The sequence below is a fragment of the Hippocampus zosterae genome, chromosome 12 (genome assembly GCF_025434085.1).
Source record: "Hippocampus zosterae strain Florida chromosome 12, ASM2543408v3, whole genome shotgun sequence".
In the NCBI taxonomy this organism is placed as follows: Eukaryota; Metazoa; Chordata; class Actinopteri; order Syngnathiformes; family Syngnathidae; genus Hippocampus; species Hippocampus zosterae.
In genome coordinates, this window is record NC_067462.1 from 6,183,816 (window position 1) to 6,199,940 (window position 16,125).

The 16,125-nt window shown below is 44.9% G+C and overlaps 2 protein-coding genes across 2 annotated transcripts; one reads left to right on the top strand and one right to left on the bottom strand.

Annotated features, from left to right (window-relative positions):
- Positions 1–2,536: 2,536 nt before the first annotated feature.
- septin10 (septin 10) lies at positions 2,537–10,073 on the bottom strand. The gene is made up of 10 exons (XM_052081685.1): positions 9,904–10,073; positions 9,096–9,210; positions 8,464–8,659; positions 8,192–8,378; positions 5,733–5,894; positions 5,565–5,661; positions 4,562–4,730; positions 4,348–4,480; positions 3,979–4,157; positions 2,537–3,539 (listed from the first exon to the last, which is right to left on the bottom strand). Exons 1-10 carry the CDS (start codon positions 9,931–9,933, stop codon positions 3,524–3,526), a joined length of 1,284 nt encoding a protein of 427 aa, XP_051937645.1. The 5' UTR covers positions 9,934–10,073; the 3' UTR covers positions 2,537–3,523.
- Positions 10,074–10,523: 450 nt separating this feature from the next.
- sowahca (sosondowah ankyrin repeat domain family Ca) lies at positions 10,524–15,811 on the top strand. Its single transcript, XM_052081677.1, has 4 exons — positions 10,524–11,042; positions 11,789–12,141; positions 12,251–12,640; positions 14,016–15,811. Exons 1-4 carry the CDS (start codon positions 10,688–10,690, stop codon positions 14,478–14,480), a joined length of 1,563 nt encoding a protein of 520 aa, XP_051937637.1. The 5' UTR covers positions 10,524–10,687; the 3' UTR covers positions 14,481–15,811.
- The last annotated feature ends 314 nt before the right edge of the window (positions 15,812–16,125 follow it).

The following is a 16,125-nucleotide window of genomic DNA, read 5'->3' on the forward strand; positions in this document are numbered from 1 at the left end:
GTGCAGTCTCCGACGGTGAATTTGTCCTAATGGGAAATGAATAGTTTGTGTGTATGTGTGTGTGCGAGAGAATGAGTGGATATCAGGGGAGGCCTCGGTATGTAGCTCTTACACGTGAAAAAAAAAATAATGGCGTGGACGCTCATCAGGACTGAGTCAGGTCTCTTTTGTGTACAGCAAACGGTAAAGAAAAAAAAATTCTATCTAATTCTATATTGTGCAGAATATTTATAGGCCTTTGGTGCCATTGAAGTCATGCTCGGCGCTGGCTGTGCTCGGCGCGCTCTACCATGTGATCATGATGCATCGTCTTGTACTGATGACCCGTGGTTGACTTGATTGTTTTTGTTTTTTCCATGTCAAGTGCATTTTTCGCAATAAATGCCTTTGATTAAAAAAAATTGACATATTTTGATTATTTTTCTACGCATGCGTGTGTGTGTGTGTGTGTGTGTGTGTGTGTGTGTGTGTGTGTGTGTGTGTGTGTGTGTGTATCTCAATGAAGCATTGTACAACACCTATTCTCTGACCTAAAGAACATGACGAGTTTCGGTTTACAAAGTCTCACTCATCAAGACGGAATATTCGGTCCATGTGCACTTAATAGATAATAAAGCGATAATAAAGCATCCGTGACATTTTTTATTTTTTTAAGTGTGTCTATAATTTTAGTTTTGTAGTGAGGTAAAACTGGACCACATCTAACTAGGAGCAGTTTGTAATCACATCTCTTGTAGCCAAGGTCACTTTATCGGAATACCCTCAAGATTACGTAATCCTGTGCGTAACTACAACACTCCAAGCTCATTTGGAAAGCAGCTATCCAAAACACACACACTTAAGTAGAGTTACTTGTGCAGCACATCCTGTTCGATGTCATTTGGTACTAGTTGCTTTGAAGTGAAGTCAAGTGTGGACCTTAACTCATTCACTCCCAAAGACGTTTTTAAACGTCTTTTCAGACTTGGTCTAGAATCGGCTGGTACTGAATGAGTTAAACTGGATTTCAAAGATTTTGAAGAAATAGCTTTGCTTGTCATATGCATACGCTAGTTGGCTCTTAGTTCTTTACTAGTGAGTTGTTTTTTTTTCCTGCAACAGTATGCCATTTCTGCACATTAGTAGGACAAATATCAAGGCAAGTACAACTTTGTCAAATGCGCCGTATGTGTTGCAACTTACAGTAATGTACAACTTGCAGCCATTTTGGTCTGGTCGGTGTGCGACACGTGACTCCTGGTTGGACCTAGCACTAGTTGATGAAAAGTGGCACGAGTTGCACTCGTGCGGCTGAATCGTCCTGCTATTGCACTGAATTTTATGTGTACTAGTACACAAACCTCAAGTTGGATATCGAGGATATGGAGTAAAATGCTTCAACGGCTTTGTTTATTTTATGTGTCGTATTGGGAGTCGTGTACCTCCCTAATGGTGTGCCCCCCCCCCCCCCCCCCCGATGCGCCCGCATTCAAAGACACACAGGTGAGGGATGTTCAATAAAGATAAAGCTGCTCTTTCCCCTTCATCTCCTTTCACCCCGCACCCCCACAGTAACTTCTCGGACGATTTCCAAGCCTCATTAGCATTTAGAGGGACGAGAGCAAAATAAAAAAAAAAACTTGCATGTACGATTTTCTTTCAAGATCTTTGAAGAAAGCTTTTCATGGGAAAAACCCGCAACACCCGCTCCCATCAAAAAGCTTTACGTCATGCTGAGAGGTGAAGGTGCCTCCGAGCGCCCGGTCCGCGAGGTGTTGCGGCCTCCTGCGGGAAAGGGCGTGTGTGTGTGTGTGTGCGTGTGTGTGTGTGTGAGGGGATCCATCCACATCCTCAACGCTTGACGCCATTCCTGTCTGCCAGATTGTGTGTGCATGCGTATCCGCAAGGTGAGGCGCTGCGGGGAGGACGTGCCTCACTCCCCCCGCATCTTTTCCCTTTCCAAAGCGCGGCGGTCTTCAGTGGTTTCATAACACAAAGCTGAGACAACCTCGGATTGTCCTTCAGTTCAATGTTTCTTGTCAAATTGCATCACAGTGTCTGTCCAAACATGTCTGAAATGATTTTACTGCTTGCCCTGGTGTCTACGCTAGCGGGGTACATGTTCTAGTCTGCAGCCAATCACCGGACAGATGGCAATTCACACTCGTGGAAAATCGAACATTTAATGTTTCGCATAAAACAATTCTGCATGAAAATGTATCGAGGTATATTAGTTGATCCGTTTTTTTGTTAGCTTATTACTGTATGTTCTGCCTCCTGTTTATTTCGGGGTGTTATTCCACTTTCCGCCACTAGATGGCGGCACATAATTGTGTTTGACTAAATTTATCTGAAGAAGATTGTGATTCGGTTCATGCTATTTTTTTGCGGAAGATTACTGAACGTCATCCGCGGCAATTCTGCTTTTTGCGCGCGGTGATGCTGTCTTGGGATTTTCATTCTTCCTTGGTTTTAATTCCAGTTTGTCATTTTTATTCGTGTTTTTTTTTCTGCACAGATATTTCAATGGAAAAAAAACGATCAAGGAACAAGCCTCCTGAGTAACACTGTTTATTTCATAAATACGAGCGTAGTTCAAACACAAAAAGGTTCCCTCCATCAGCCGTTAGTGTGTTTCACTGCGTGTACAAGAACAGAGTGATTTCTTTTTTGTTGTTGTTTTTTTCCTACAGTAAGCTGGACACACATAAGGCACGTGTAACACATGTGGAACACAAGTGTAAGTGTAAAGTGTCACGCGATAAGAAAGCAGCACCGCCGAGTTGTGTTCAAATGCTACAAAGTGCACGTCACGGAGCTATGTCCCCAGACACGAATGCATCAAAGTACAGTATTGTTGCCTCTTCGTCTTGCCCCCCCCTGCACCCCCCATGACTCAGCATTGTTGCGCACATTGAAACAAGCGCGTGTCAGCAGAAACGAGCGGAGCAAGCGAAAGGACGCATTCTGTCTAGTCTAGTGTATGTAAATATGCATGAGTAAACACAAAGACGTTGAAAGTTAAAACTAATGGAGGCGAAATTTGCTTTCTGAAACACTATTGACGGGTTTATAATAACGTTCAGATCAAAGGATGATGAGGACTGAGTTTTTAAGGATGAATGACAAAGGTCGGACAAATGCCGCTTTGTTCTCTGCAGCCACTCCGCCGGTGAGCGCATTTTACAATGTCAAAGACATGAATGTACCATTAAAACCATTCGAGGTTCGGTCCATTATTGACCCCAAACAAGCTTAAAAGCAAGAAAAGGAGGTATATCATGGAGATATAAAAGAATACATACAAAAAAGAAAACAGACAACCCCACACATTAGATTTTAAAAAAAAAGTGTACACATACAACGTACTGTCTTATCTTTGGCGCTGAAAACACACTAATGTGTTGCTGCTGGTGAAGATGATGATGATGATGATGATAATGATAATGATGGTGGGAGGCTTCAGGTTAGTGTTTGAGACTGGCCACAAAGACTTTTGGGAAATGGTGTAGCTGGTCGGACTGGAGTTCAATTCTTCAATTCTTCACATGAAGCCAGAACTGGTTTTGGGGGTGGGAATGCAGCAACGGGGTGAGAATCGGTTTGACGGCAAGCGGGCTTCATCAAAACAATCACAATTGAATCATTTGAACAACCGCAGATTTGAGAAAAAGAGGTCCCCGAAAGCCTCGCGAGTGTTTCAGAAACTTCAGAAACAGTTTTAATGGTCGCAAACGGTTGTTCTCGTCATCAATTTTTTAACATGTATAAAATTCTTGGATACAAGAACAACTGTTTGTGAGCGTTAGTCTTTGCAAAAACATTTGCTCAGTTTGTCCGCCACTCGGTGAGAGTAACGAGAAGAGTTTCCCAATTTTTCAGCTCAGCACGAATTACCATTTTGCAAAGCAGTGCTTTTGTCGCCATCTGGTGGCAGTGCGGGGAATTTGAACGGCCACGAAACCGAAGAATGATTTTGAAAAAGCTCATCTTCCTTACTTTTTGCGATCTTTGTCCTTCTTGCCATTGGCGGTGAGGCTTTGGGCCTGGAGCAGCTGAGCGGCGGCGCGCCTCTTGCCGAAGGAGCTCTGGTCTTCCTCCAGGAGGCGCCGCTTCTCCTCCAGGGCCGACTTCTCCTCGGCGTGGAGGCGCTTCAGCTGCTCGAAGCGGCTTTGCAACTGGAACGTGGAAAAAAAGGGAAACCGGGAGGATGTGAGAAGGAAAGAAAAATCAGTTTTCAACAAATTATAGTTTCACTTAAACACCATTTTCAATTCACATTTATTTTTCTTTACTGAAAAATCCTGATCTGTTTGCAAACATGAGCTGAAGAATCAACTCATGGATCATACGGCAGCAGCTCCTGACCTCTCTCTCTGCATCCTTAAGCTCCGCCTCCTTCTCCTTGACCCTCTGCACAAACATCTGCCTCATCTCGTCCTCTCTCCTCTGCAGCTCCACCAGGAACTCCTGACGCTTGGCTTCGTAGGTCTGCTGCAGACTGCACGCACACACACGCGGGCGTTACCACACGCTCCCGCTTTATTAGGCACGCGCGGACACAGCCCGCGACGGCGGTCACCTGACGGGCTTGCACTCGGGGTCGGTGTCCTTGAAGCCCATCTCCTCCAGCTTGCAGCGTCGGTACAGCTCGTAGTGGCGCGTGTGCGTCTGCTCCCTCAGGTCCTCCATGTTGACGCAGATCAGCATCTCCCGAAGCTTCACAAAGTCGCAGTGGCTCTCGTTCTCCACTACGGCGACACGGCGGGGGGGGGGGGTGATTATGGGATGGCGGGCAGACAATGTCCGCATAAGCGGGTGTCAAGCGCCGGGTCCTTGAGGGCCACTATGTTTTTGATGTCAGTCAGTAAAAAGCTAAGAGTCAGAAAGCTAACTCATTCACTCCCAAAGACGTTTTTAAACGTCTTTTCAGACTTGGTCCAGAATTGGCTGGTACTGAATGAGCTCATGAATTTTGGACAGATGCCACAAAATGGTGGCAAAGCTTTACTTTTTTTTTTTTTTACTTCTTGTAGACAACTGCCTGTCTACAAGAAGCTCCTCCCGTCACATCAACATAGTTACTTGATACCAACATGGGATCAAAGCGCTATTTTTCATTGATAACTGCTTCAAACAACAAAGTGCATGCAGAAAAGCGGTTAATTTGAATGACTGTCTGCGTCTTACGTGTTGTGCTGTATTATTTTGTTGTTAAGTTATTCTGACTTTGAGATGGCGCCGCGAGAGTGGCTGTCTTGACAGCAGCTCCTCGAGTTTTTGTTCTTCTACTGTCTTCCTTTCATAACTTTGCTGCTGTAAATTGGGAATTTCTCCATTGTGAGACGAAACGAATATTATTCTTCAGAATATTCTGAATATTCTTCAGAATATTAGACAGGTTCTAATAAAGAGTGGAAATATGAGGTTTAAAGTGAAGGACGGAGGAGAGGTTGGAAACTAAATCTGCCAATATTTGAATCCAGAAGTAGAACGGCAACTATTTGGGGTGAAGGTGGAAAACGTGACATGTTTGCGAACCGACGACAGTTGTGACTCACATTGCGGTCGCCGAGCAAACCTACCTTGGACGACCCCCCAGGGGTACTGACGAGCCTTCACCATCTTGTTGGCCACGGCCACTTCTTCCGTGCTGCCCACCACGGCAAAAGGCAGATGGCCCTACGCAAGGGCCAGAAAAAATAAATAAAAGAGAGTCACGCCGGAGCTCGTGTGGACGGACGGGCGCTTACGTTCATGGCCGTGTTGACCTTGGCGACGGCCTCGTCGTCCAAGGGGAACTGGTAGATCTGAACGCCGTTGCTCACCAACTCGCTCATGATTTTGATCTTGAACTTGTGCAGCTCGCTCTTACTGATCGTGTCCGCTTTGGCGATGACGGGGATGATGTTCACCTACGCGGTGACATCACAGTACCGATGAATTTTCAGCGAATTAAAACACACGGTAGGTACACCGCAACTCTAAACATGCCGTTTCATCTCGACAGTGTGCGATGTTTTCACGTTTTCTTCTGCAACGTTGAAATGTCAATGTTGTGGAGCGAAGTCGCACCGAGGTTAAATATTTTAATGTTTGAGGTTGCTCAATATTCCATTAAAGAGGCCGACTCAATAAGAGGAAACTTAAAAGGAAATATCACCAAGAGGGCAAGCGCATCAACGATGAGTTCCGATGTTATTTGTGGCTCAGCGGCCCACTTTTGCCGTCCGAGCCACCCCACATTCCTGACCGTCTGTGTGCACGCGTGCGTGCGCGTGTGTGTCAAAAACAGGAATGTTTTTCTGCTCGAGCTTTGGTGTCAAACACCCCCACAGCCCAAAAAAAGAAAAAAAATTATTGGCAGCGCACAAAACAAGCTGCGGAGCTGACTATCCCTTCACCATCAAATGTTTCTTTCCCTCTCCGCCTATCTGTCTGTACAGTGACGGAAAAAAGACAACTCCAGTGTGTGCGTGTGCCTGTGTAGCGACATTCCGGCGCTTTTTCGTGTGTGTGTGTGTGTCTCTTTTCACATGCAAATCCTCTGTTGCTGGCACTTCCTCACAGTGACACACAAGAGAGCATGGGAAAGGTTGTGGCCACCTCCGCAGTCATGGGTTGGGCTTCTCTCGCCACCTCATGATTTGATGACGGGGGGGGCATCTCAGTGGTACAAATGAATGTTTTCCTTAAATGCAAGACTCATGAGTGTGTTGACCACTTGGCGTGAATGAGTGTGATTAAGACTGTGATGGAGCCTGACTCAAACATTCACTTGAAAATGAATTACCAAGGCCATTATCTTAGACGATTTTGCCAATACGCAGAATTGGAATATTAATTTGGCTTTCTACAGTGATGGGGGGGGGGGGGGGGGGGGGAATATGAGCAAACGCTGCTTCCGTTTTAAAGGTAATAGAAATACACTTAATTTATTCTCATCGTACAAATTTGGGCCACTGCAAGCGCAGTTTTTAAAGCCGTAGGTAATCACAGTAAGAATACATTTTAACCCTTGGGTCCTTCAAATGAATAAAACCCTAAGTTACGCATTTTACAATTTTTGTAATGATGTATTTTGTGTTATACAAACATTTTTTTTCAAACACTCAAAATGTTCAGAGGCATCTGTGCTATCCATACATATATAGTTTTTATTAGTTCTTTGGGATTTTTTATTCTTTATTTTTTGCAAAAGGAAAAAAAGATTGTGTCTGGAGGTCCCAACCAAGCCCTACTAACAATCCCGACCGGACGTGTTCATGTAAAATGCATTGGTTTGAAGCCTCCTGCAAAAAGGCAAACTCATTTGCGATCCTCTGGCGCCACCTAAAAGTTGCACAATTGGAATGACCTCAACCCAACAATGTGGCATGCATACGTCTGTCCAAGCGAAAACAAAGCGATTGACGTAAAAATCGCGTGAAATGCATGTTTACACGTTAGGTTTACGATGCATTCAAAAATATGAATTATAATGGGTCTCTATGGTGCAAAATATGTAAATTGTGAAGATTACGGAATCGAAACCTTTTTTATTATTGCTGCAATGCCTGAGAATTATCAGCCGGTGACGTCATGAAATTTAGGCCATTTGAGAACCCCCCCATACGTTTCAGCTCTCTCGTGTGTTTCCGAATGCCTTTGCCTTTGATTCAAAGACATAATTTTACATTTATCGCAAGCGGTGGACTACCAGGGTTAAATTCACAGAAAATAATACATTATCGATGAATCAGAGCCCTCTGAATTGTAATAGAATCGATTTGTGATGTGGCGAGAGATTCCCTCCACAATGCAATTCAGTCCACTTTCCTTCCAGTGAGCTTCTAAAGGCCAAATAAATAATAATAATTTTGCAGCTACTTGCATTACTGTCAGATGACTATGGAACTGAAAAAAAAAATTCAACCACAGTGGCTCACACTCACAAAAACACCTAAAAAATAATAAGCAATACGCTGCAATGAAAATAGCCTGTTGTGCAGAGAATTGCTAAAATAATCCCTCTCCTTGTACATCGACCCCTTAATTTTGCTAATAAACATCAACGCAGTCACAGCATTGATTATTTGAGACACTCCAAGGGCTGAAGATAGCCCAAGAATCCAGTTATTTGCTCAGTGCCATTATCTTGTCGCCTGCAAATTACTACATGCGTCAGAAAAGTGTCAGCCTTCAAACCATATAAACCAGACTACCTTCTTACCTTGCTGTCCAGTTTCTTCATGGTAACCAGGTCCAGGGACTTGAGGGAGTGGCCCGAGGGGGAGATGAAATACAGACAGGCGTGGACCCGCGAGTCGTGGTAGTTGAAAAGGGAGCGCCTGATTTTGAGTTCCTCCTGCAGGTAACTCTCAAACTGCTTGTCGATATAGTCCACCACCGGCTGATAGCTGTAAGACAGACGGACGATGGTTTTAACGGTGGCGTCGCAAATCACAAGCTCGCTCGTTGGCTCGCTCGTTGGCTCGCTCTGACCTCTCCTGTTTGTTCATTTGGTCTCCGAATCCCACCGTGTTAACCACGGTGAGGCGCAGTCGCACGTTACTCTCCTGCAAGTCGTAGGTTTGAGCCCGCAGCTGCACCTCAGGTTCAAAGTGAGACGACTCAAAGTTTTCAAAGTTGGTGCTGAACAGAGTGTCCATCAGGGTGGACTTGCCAATTCCAGTTTCACCTGAAGACAGATAAGACAGACCGTCAAAATAAGATAAACGAATAGAATGACTTTCTTTTTTCCCCCTGAATATGTTTTTCTTCACAGGCCATTATCAAAACATTTAGATTTTTGTTTTCTTCTGCAATGCTCCATATTACACAGAAACATAAATTTCTCTTTCAACTCCAGAGTCAAGAGCAGAAACTTTTAAAGATGTGGCGGAGTTATTCATTCAAACCCGGTGATTAATTGGGGCGTGCAATGACTGCATTCGTTGAAATACAGTAATTCACAATTCTACTTAAGCCCCGGAGTTGGACTGAAAAATGGGATGATGACAGTGGAAGAGGCCCATAGTTTAATAGGATTCCTCCAAACCTTATTTGGGTAAACATCGTTGTTTCGTTTTGTTTCTTTGTTTTTTTTTTTTATGTATGAGTGTCAAGCAGCATACCGATGCAGAGGATGTTGAAGCAGAATCCCTGGTCGGTGGACTTGTTGACCAACTGGTCTGGGAGGCTGTCAAAACCAACGTGGCCTGCCAGAGAGAGAGGCCGGAGTCCCTTATCCTAAATAAAACAATACACACGCAAAATATGCTTTGTCACAACCTTCCACAGAATTCAAAAACACAATAGCACACTCCAAAAATGAAAAAAAGATGCACAACAAAGATTAAGGAAACATTTTCGGATACATAACATGTGTCATAATATTCTGTGATTGTCCAAGTGCTTCCAATACACAACACGGCAGGTACACGTATTCTAATACAAAAGTGCAGAATGTAATGACAGCCATATCTAGTTTGGTGCCACTGTGGTGTATATTCTGATCGAATATCTGTTGTTAGGGGACGAAGATGAACCCATGGACGTGTTCTAAATGAGTTAGAACACTTTTGAGATTTCCTGGTGAATGCAATAATAAATGCCAACGTCTCCCAAACTTCACAGCAGTCAGTTGAGTGACGTGATTGCTTCTTTCAAGACAGCTAACGCCCCTCCGATAATGGATGTTTCTACTAAGTCGATGAGCAAAGCACTTGAGACGTTAAATTTAGCATGAACGCGTACACGAGGTGGATAAACGCATTTGATTTATGTGAACAAACCATGTTGTGTTCAAAGGGAACGTTATTTAATTTGCACAAGAGAGAAGTTGCGCTAGTTGTACGACTAGCTAACTTCATTGTAGCGTCAGACACTCCCTTCTCGACTATGATTGTTATTACAGCGAACAACAAAGAGATCAATACAAACCGGTTGCAGCGCAACATCGGAAGAAGCCATGTCTTTTCGATGGAAAGTAGAAATTTCCCAAAAGTATCAGACACAGTACAATCAAACTTAATAATAGTCAAATTCTTTTCTTTCCCCCCCAAAAAATATTCCTGAATGGGACCGGCTCACCACAGCCAGACTAGACCAAATTAAAGAAGAGATGATTATGTCTCAAAGGGTCTTTGCGAATCGACTTAAAATGCCATCTAATTAGACGTACACTTTCAGTTTACAATTTATAAAATATAATTGTTCCCAAAATAAAAAGTTTGAAAATTAATATGCGCGACATATTGCTTTATCAAACCGATTTTTACACGAGTTACCTTTCTTTTCAAGTTGGTACAGTCCTATAGCGTGTTGCATTCAATAAACCCAAAGTGTGGGAAATTTGTCAACTATACAGACGAACAAATTTACAGTTGTTTTACATATTCTCTTACTTTCATGTTAGATGCATGAAAAGATAAAAAAAGAAAGTTATAGGAAATTTGACTCCCTCCGGTTCGACAGTAGAAAGTCATTTTCTCCAAAATATTTAATTACAAATTTACGTGGGGGACGGTAATGTAACACGATGACGAGGGAGATTAATGGCAATGTGCGTCCCCTATCGGTCATGGCTTAAAACTGATCAACCCATGATGGAAGAAAGGAGGAGGCCCTGTGGAGATGCTGTCATCGGCTGTCAACCACCGCGAAATGACAACGGACTAATTTCCAAACGTTTTGGTGTCATGTAAACAATTTATTTGGTTGGATAATGAAAATGATGGCGTCCCCGTGCACGGTTCAGGCCGTACAGGAGTTCCTAATGGGGAGAGGAGGGCGAGTCCAACAGATGGAGCTGATCGATCACTTCGCGACGACCTGGGGTGGCGCAAGTGACCCGTTGAAGGAGGAGGAGGCTTTGAAACGCGTCGTGGACAAACTCGGTGTCGTGGAAGTGGAAAGCGGCGTGAAATATGTGTGTTTGAATGAGGTTAATAGCGCGCGCTCTGTGACGCGCGTGGACGGGGACGGCCACGAGCACGCAACCGAGTTCAACGGCGACGTCCGCGAAACTGCAAACGACAACAATCTCGTCAGCGGCAACCCTGACAACAAACAGCGAACAGGTGAGTGTTGATCGAACTAACTGGCATCCTCTTGTCTACTTCCAACCTGTCCCTTGACCGTATTGCATTTCTTTTTTGCGTGTAAATAAGTATTTGTAGATCTACATTAATGTTCAGTAGCTATTAAAGTGTCTGATTTATATAATATCGTGCAGGCATGGTTCACTCTGCGCAGCCCATCTGGTGCTACTTTGCAACCCTTGAAATGAGGCAATATGAAGTTTCATGCAAACATTGTATAGCTGTACCGTTTGTTTGTTTCTGTGATGTCCTCCTGATGTCTAAAAATGTACATCTTTAGCCCAACGACCAAGGTGAATATTTTGTTTTCCTTGCTTTTCTATATAAAATTGGAATTGGTCTTGTGAACCCAAGCACACATTAGCGACGCATCGTTTTGAAACGCCAAGACGAAGCAAGGTACGGTCAGCAAAACTGTGCCTGTAACAAGACTCTTGGGAGTTGTTCAGACTTTTTCCTCTGTCCTTATACAGGACATTTGAGGGATACAGAAGCAAAAAAAAAAAAACAATCCTGTGCATGTCAAGATTTGGAATATGAGTCAGATAGCATAGTGACTGTTAACCACCTATGCCACATTATTCTCAGGTTGGGAGTTTGAATCTGGGCCGTGTGGAGTTTGCACGTTCTTGTTCTTGCATGGCTCCCCGCCACATTCCCAAAACGCGTATGCGGGTTTCAGTCGTAGTTGACTTGACAAAAAACTTGTTTCTATATTCTCATAGGTGCTTCTAGTCCACCTTCGTGCAATATGGATGATGTCAAGCAGCCGGACCCCACCCAGTCCAACAAGATCGACACCACTTCTGTGGGAAGTGGGCAGGTCAAGCTAAGGGAGAGGAGACGGCGCGAGTCGGCTCCGGTGATCGGGGTGCCGGAACTGGACCACCCCGCCATCTCCCAAAGCCAGGTAGTCCGAGGGGCCCGCAGGGTTTCCAAAGGGTCCCAGCGGGCGTTGCTGACAAGCTGCCTGTCTGAGGACAGCACCATTGAAGGCCTGGAGCACAGTCTTGATGTGAACACACCCAAAGGGAGCCGGAGGAACTTCATCGAGCTGATGATGAATTGTTCTCCACAGGTGAGCCTAAAATTGGACATGCATTTTAGTTTTAACGAAAAAAAATTGTCTGTGACAATATGAGGGTGTCAGCTCGACATCTTTAACCCTTGTCTTCCTCCGTCCACAGGTCCGGCGGTCTCTCATTCATCGAGGTCCGCGCCTTCGAGACTCGATGAGAAGCGACGGCGATTCGACTTCTCTCCTCTCCTCCGTCACCGACGAGGACTGCCCGTCTGTGACCCTTGACCCGATGGAGCACGAGTGGATGCTGTGCGCCTCGGACGGCCTGTGGGAGAGCCTGCAGCCCCTCCTGGCCGTGGAGGCCGGCCTGGTAGCCAAGAAAGACTTTGTCACCGGCTTCACGTGCCTCCACTGGGCCGCCAAGCAGGGCAAAGCCGAGCTGCTCTCCCAGTTGCTGAAGTTTGCCAAGGACAACAGCGTGGCCGTGAACGTCAACGTAAAGTCCGGCGCTGGGTATACACCGCTGCACCTGGCAGCCATGCATGGACACACTCAGGTAAGATGCGGCCCGGGTCATGGGATTTAAGCAGCATACAGTCGTGTGAATGTCTGCGGAAAATCAACCCATCCAGTTCGCGTCTCATCCAAATGTATTTTGAGGGCACGTTTAAAACAATTGTGGGGACCGAAGTGCTGTGCTGTGATGTAACATGACCTTCCACCAGCTCAGAACAATGAAACCTAAAGTACAACAAATGAAATATTGAATGCCATTAGCTTTGGATCATAGTGCACACAACTGGTAACTATTTATTCATTGCCAAGGAATGCCAAAGAGCAAGGATCTCTATAGCGCTTGTCCTCATTAGGATTGCAGATGAGCTGGAGCCGATCCCAGCTGCTTTGGGTTAAGCGGCGGGTTGACCCTCTGGCTTGGTCGCCAGTCAACCACAAATTCACGTCTAGACAAAAAACAAGCATTCACGCTCACATTCGCACCGATGGGCGAGTTTAATTCAGTCACTCCCAAAGACGTTTTGAAACGTCTTTTCAGACTCGGTTTAGAATTGGCCGGTACTAAATGAGTTAAAAGTCTTCCATGAAGCTCAAAAGTATGATTTTTTTGGGGGGGAATGTGGGCTTAGGCGGGAGTGTCTGGAGCAAATCCTTGCAAGCGTGGTGAGAAGGCTGATACTCAAACCCCAAAATCTGAGAACTGCGAGCCAGACATGATAATGACTGTTCCAACATTGAAAGTGTTTTGTGGAGTGTGGTTTAAGTTCATTAGTATTCTGAACCGCTTCATCCTCACCAGGGTCACGGGGGTGCTGGAGCCTATCCCAGCTGTCTTCGGGCAGTAGGCGGGGGACACCCCGAATTGGTAGCCAGCCGATCGCAGGGCACACAGAGACGAACAACCATGCACGCCCACACTCACACCTAGGGACAATTTTAAGTGTTCAATCAGCCTGCCACGCATGTTTTTGAAATGTGGGAGGAAACCGGAGCACCCGGAGAAAACCCACGCAGGCCCGAGGAGAACATGCAAACTCCACACAGGGAGGCCGGAGCCGGAATTGAACCCGGTACCTCTGCACTGTGAAGTCGACGTGCTAACCACTGGACTACCGGGCCGCCCTGGTTTAAGTTGAATCTGATAAAATCATCCCAATAAATATGGTCTACTGTTTGACCTCCCAACAAGGTAGCACAAAAAAACTCCTCCTCAGCTCACTTCAACATAGTTGCTTGGCTCCAAGATGGCACCAAATCAACACTTGTATTGCTTTAGCCTGCAGGGAAAAAAAAACGCAACTAGCTGAGGATAGGTTCCAGAATTTGAAATCTGTTTCCGCCTCGGGAAACATGTTGATTAATCGGCCAAAAAGAAGCATTTGAAGTGCATGCTCATTGTCCTTCTGGATGGTCAGGTGATGCGTGTGCTGCTCTCCGACTGGGAGGCGGACCCTGATGTGAGGGATTACAGCGGCCGGCGAGCCCTCCAGTACCTCCCCGCGCCGCTGCCTGCGAACCTGCGGGACCAAGGACTTGTCACCTCGCCGAGGGCGGAGTCCGACAACGAACACGCGAACGTCAGCGGCGGGGGCCAACGAGGCTGGAGGTTCCCCAAAGTGCTCCAGGGAAACCTGAACCCGCTGCGCCTCCTCAACCAGTCAGCGGGAGCCTCCGATGAGGCGCTCGGGAATGGGAAGACCAAGGGGGGCATGTTCCGGAAGTCATCTCTGAGCAGGCTGAACGCTCGGCTACATCGAGGGCGACACAGGGCGCAGATTATACATAGCGCCTCCTTTAGGGACACGGGGGAAGTGGGGAGAGGAGACGAGCTTCCCAGCACCCCGCAGCGAACACGGCCGCTCTCCAACCTGTTTGGATGAGGCCGCTCCAAAGCAGTCATCTATTTATTAAGAGTTTCGTGAAAGGATTTTTAGAACTGCAATTGTGTATTTTACGGACGGGCCTTTTAAAAGTTTTAAAGTCACAAAACACGTATTTTTTCCAACAACTGAAGTTGATTTGTGTTCCTTTTTTTTCCTCAATCCTCCACGGACGGACTAATTTATTTAAGTAGCATTTTAATTTCTTTTATTATTTTTTTTGCTAACATTTTATTTTTTGCTACACATTATCTAATTTATTTCAGACGGACAATGATTGCATCCTTGAATGTTTTTGTTTTTTGGGAAGGAGGGAAGGGAAGTTTGTAATTTCACATTGGTGGAAGATCACTCATCAAAAATGTTATTTTTGTTGCACAATATAGGTACAAAAAGTAGGAGTTTTTTCTTCTTCTTTTTTTTTTAAATTCCCGGATTGACAATTGTTGTACATCCACGCTCTGGTACATTTGTTCTATTTGCACTTGTCACTTTCAATATTATAAACACACAAGAAACTTGCTGAAACTACAAACATGACCTCTGCTGTTTTAATAGTCACAGCACTTAACATTTATAAACCGGATCATGTTTCCGTTTGCTTTCCACAAAATTGGGTGTTGTTTTACACTGGTGAGGGGTGCGTGGGCTTTGGCTTATCCAATAACCGAAGGACACAAATCAGTTGCACGGGGAGGCAATACTTTTTTTTTTCTTCTCAAATCTGCTTATCTTGTGCTGTTTTTGCTTCAAGGTGAAGTATATTCATTCCAAGCGTAATTGGAAATGGTGACAGATTTGACCACTTATTTCATGCTGTGCCTCTTTTGAGATTTGCTGAATAAATGTCAGTAAACATGACACGATGAGTTCAGGGACCTAGACAACCCGCGTAGCACACATTGGTAAATATGCAATCAAACAAGAACAGTCACATTCAACACTCTGCAATGCATTTGTTTTTAAGCTGGCGTAGCGTCACGTGTACAAGTGTAATAGTTCGGTGTTTGTTCAACGGGAATTTAGATTAGAATGTACGGTATGATATGTTGAAGTCCTTGTTTCTTGAACGTGACCCTTTCTTAAAATGAGCCGATTGCATTTATATCACACGATCGCCTCCTTTTTGTATTTTGTACATCTGACCTCATGTTGTAGAGTAAAGCAAAAATCGGTACTACAAGTGTACTATGACATCATTTTTTTCACCTGCATGAAGTGTGGGTAACACTGTTTACATAAATACTGTGAAGTTACCATTGAGTAATAACCAAGTTGATTGTTCCCACTTGTCCGAACCTTTTATGTGAAATAAAGCAATATTTAGTATCGGATTGCCTCGTGTTTAATGATGAGCCCAAGCCACAAGATGAGTTAACACACTCCCTCCTGACACCAGTCCACTACCAGCTGGTGATGCTGAAAAATTGATGATGTGATGTCCAGTTATTGCACCATAGCCGCAGCTGCTTAACACCGCTTTCAGTATTGTATGAGCATCGTTGCGCACCTGTTCACCGCATTTAATATGCATGTGTCATCCTCTCCGGGGCTTTGAATATGCAAACTCATAATGTTGAGTCTGTTTTACTGTGTTGCCTCACATGGCACTCTTTTGGTATGTTGACGTGCTATATTCTCTTGC

Bases quoted from the DNA above. Each gene is read 5' to 3' on its own strand.
- septin10 (XM_052081685.1), bottom strand. From the start codon at position 9,933: ATGGCTTCTTCCGATGTTGCGCTGCAACCG. The intron at 8,379-8,463 runs GTCAGAGCGAGC...TCTGTCTTACAG, and splicing joins CAAATGAACAAACAGGAGAG to CTATCAGCCGGTGGTGGACT. The intron at 5,662-5,732 runs GTAAGCGCCCGT...GCCCTTGCGTAG, and splicing joins AGGTCAACACGGCCATGAAC to GGCCATCTGCCTTTTGCCGT.
- sowahca (XM_052081677.1), top strand. From the start codon at position 10,688: ATGAAAATGATGGCGTCCCCGTGCACGGTTCAGGCCGTACAGGAGTTC. The intron at 12,142-12,250 runs GTGAGCCTAAAA...CTCCGTCCACAG, and splicing joins TGATGAATTGTTCTCCACAG to GTCCGGCGGTCTCTCATTCA. The intron at 12,641-14,015 runs GTAAGATGCGGC...CTGGATGGTCAG, and splicing joins CCATGCATGGACACACTCAG to GTGATGCGTGTGCTGCTCTC.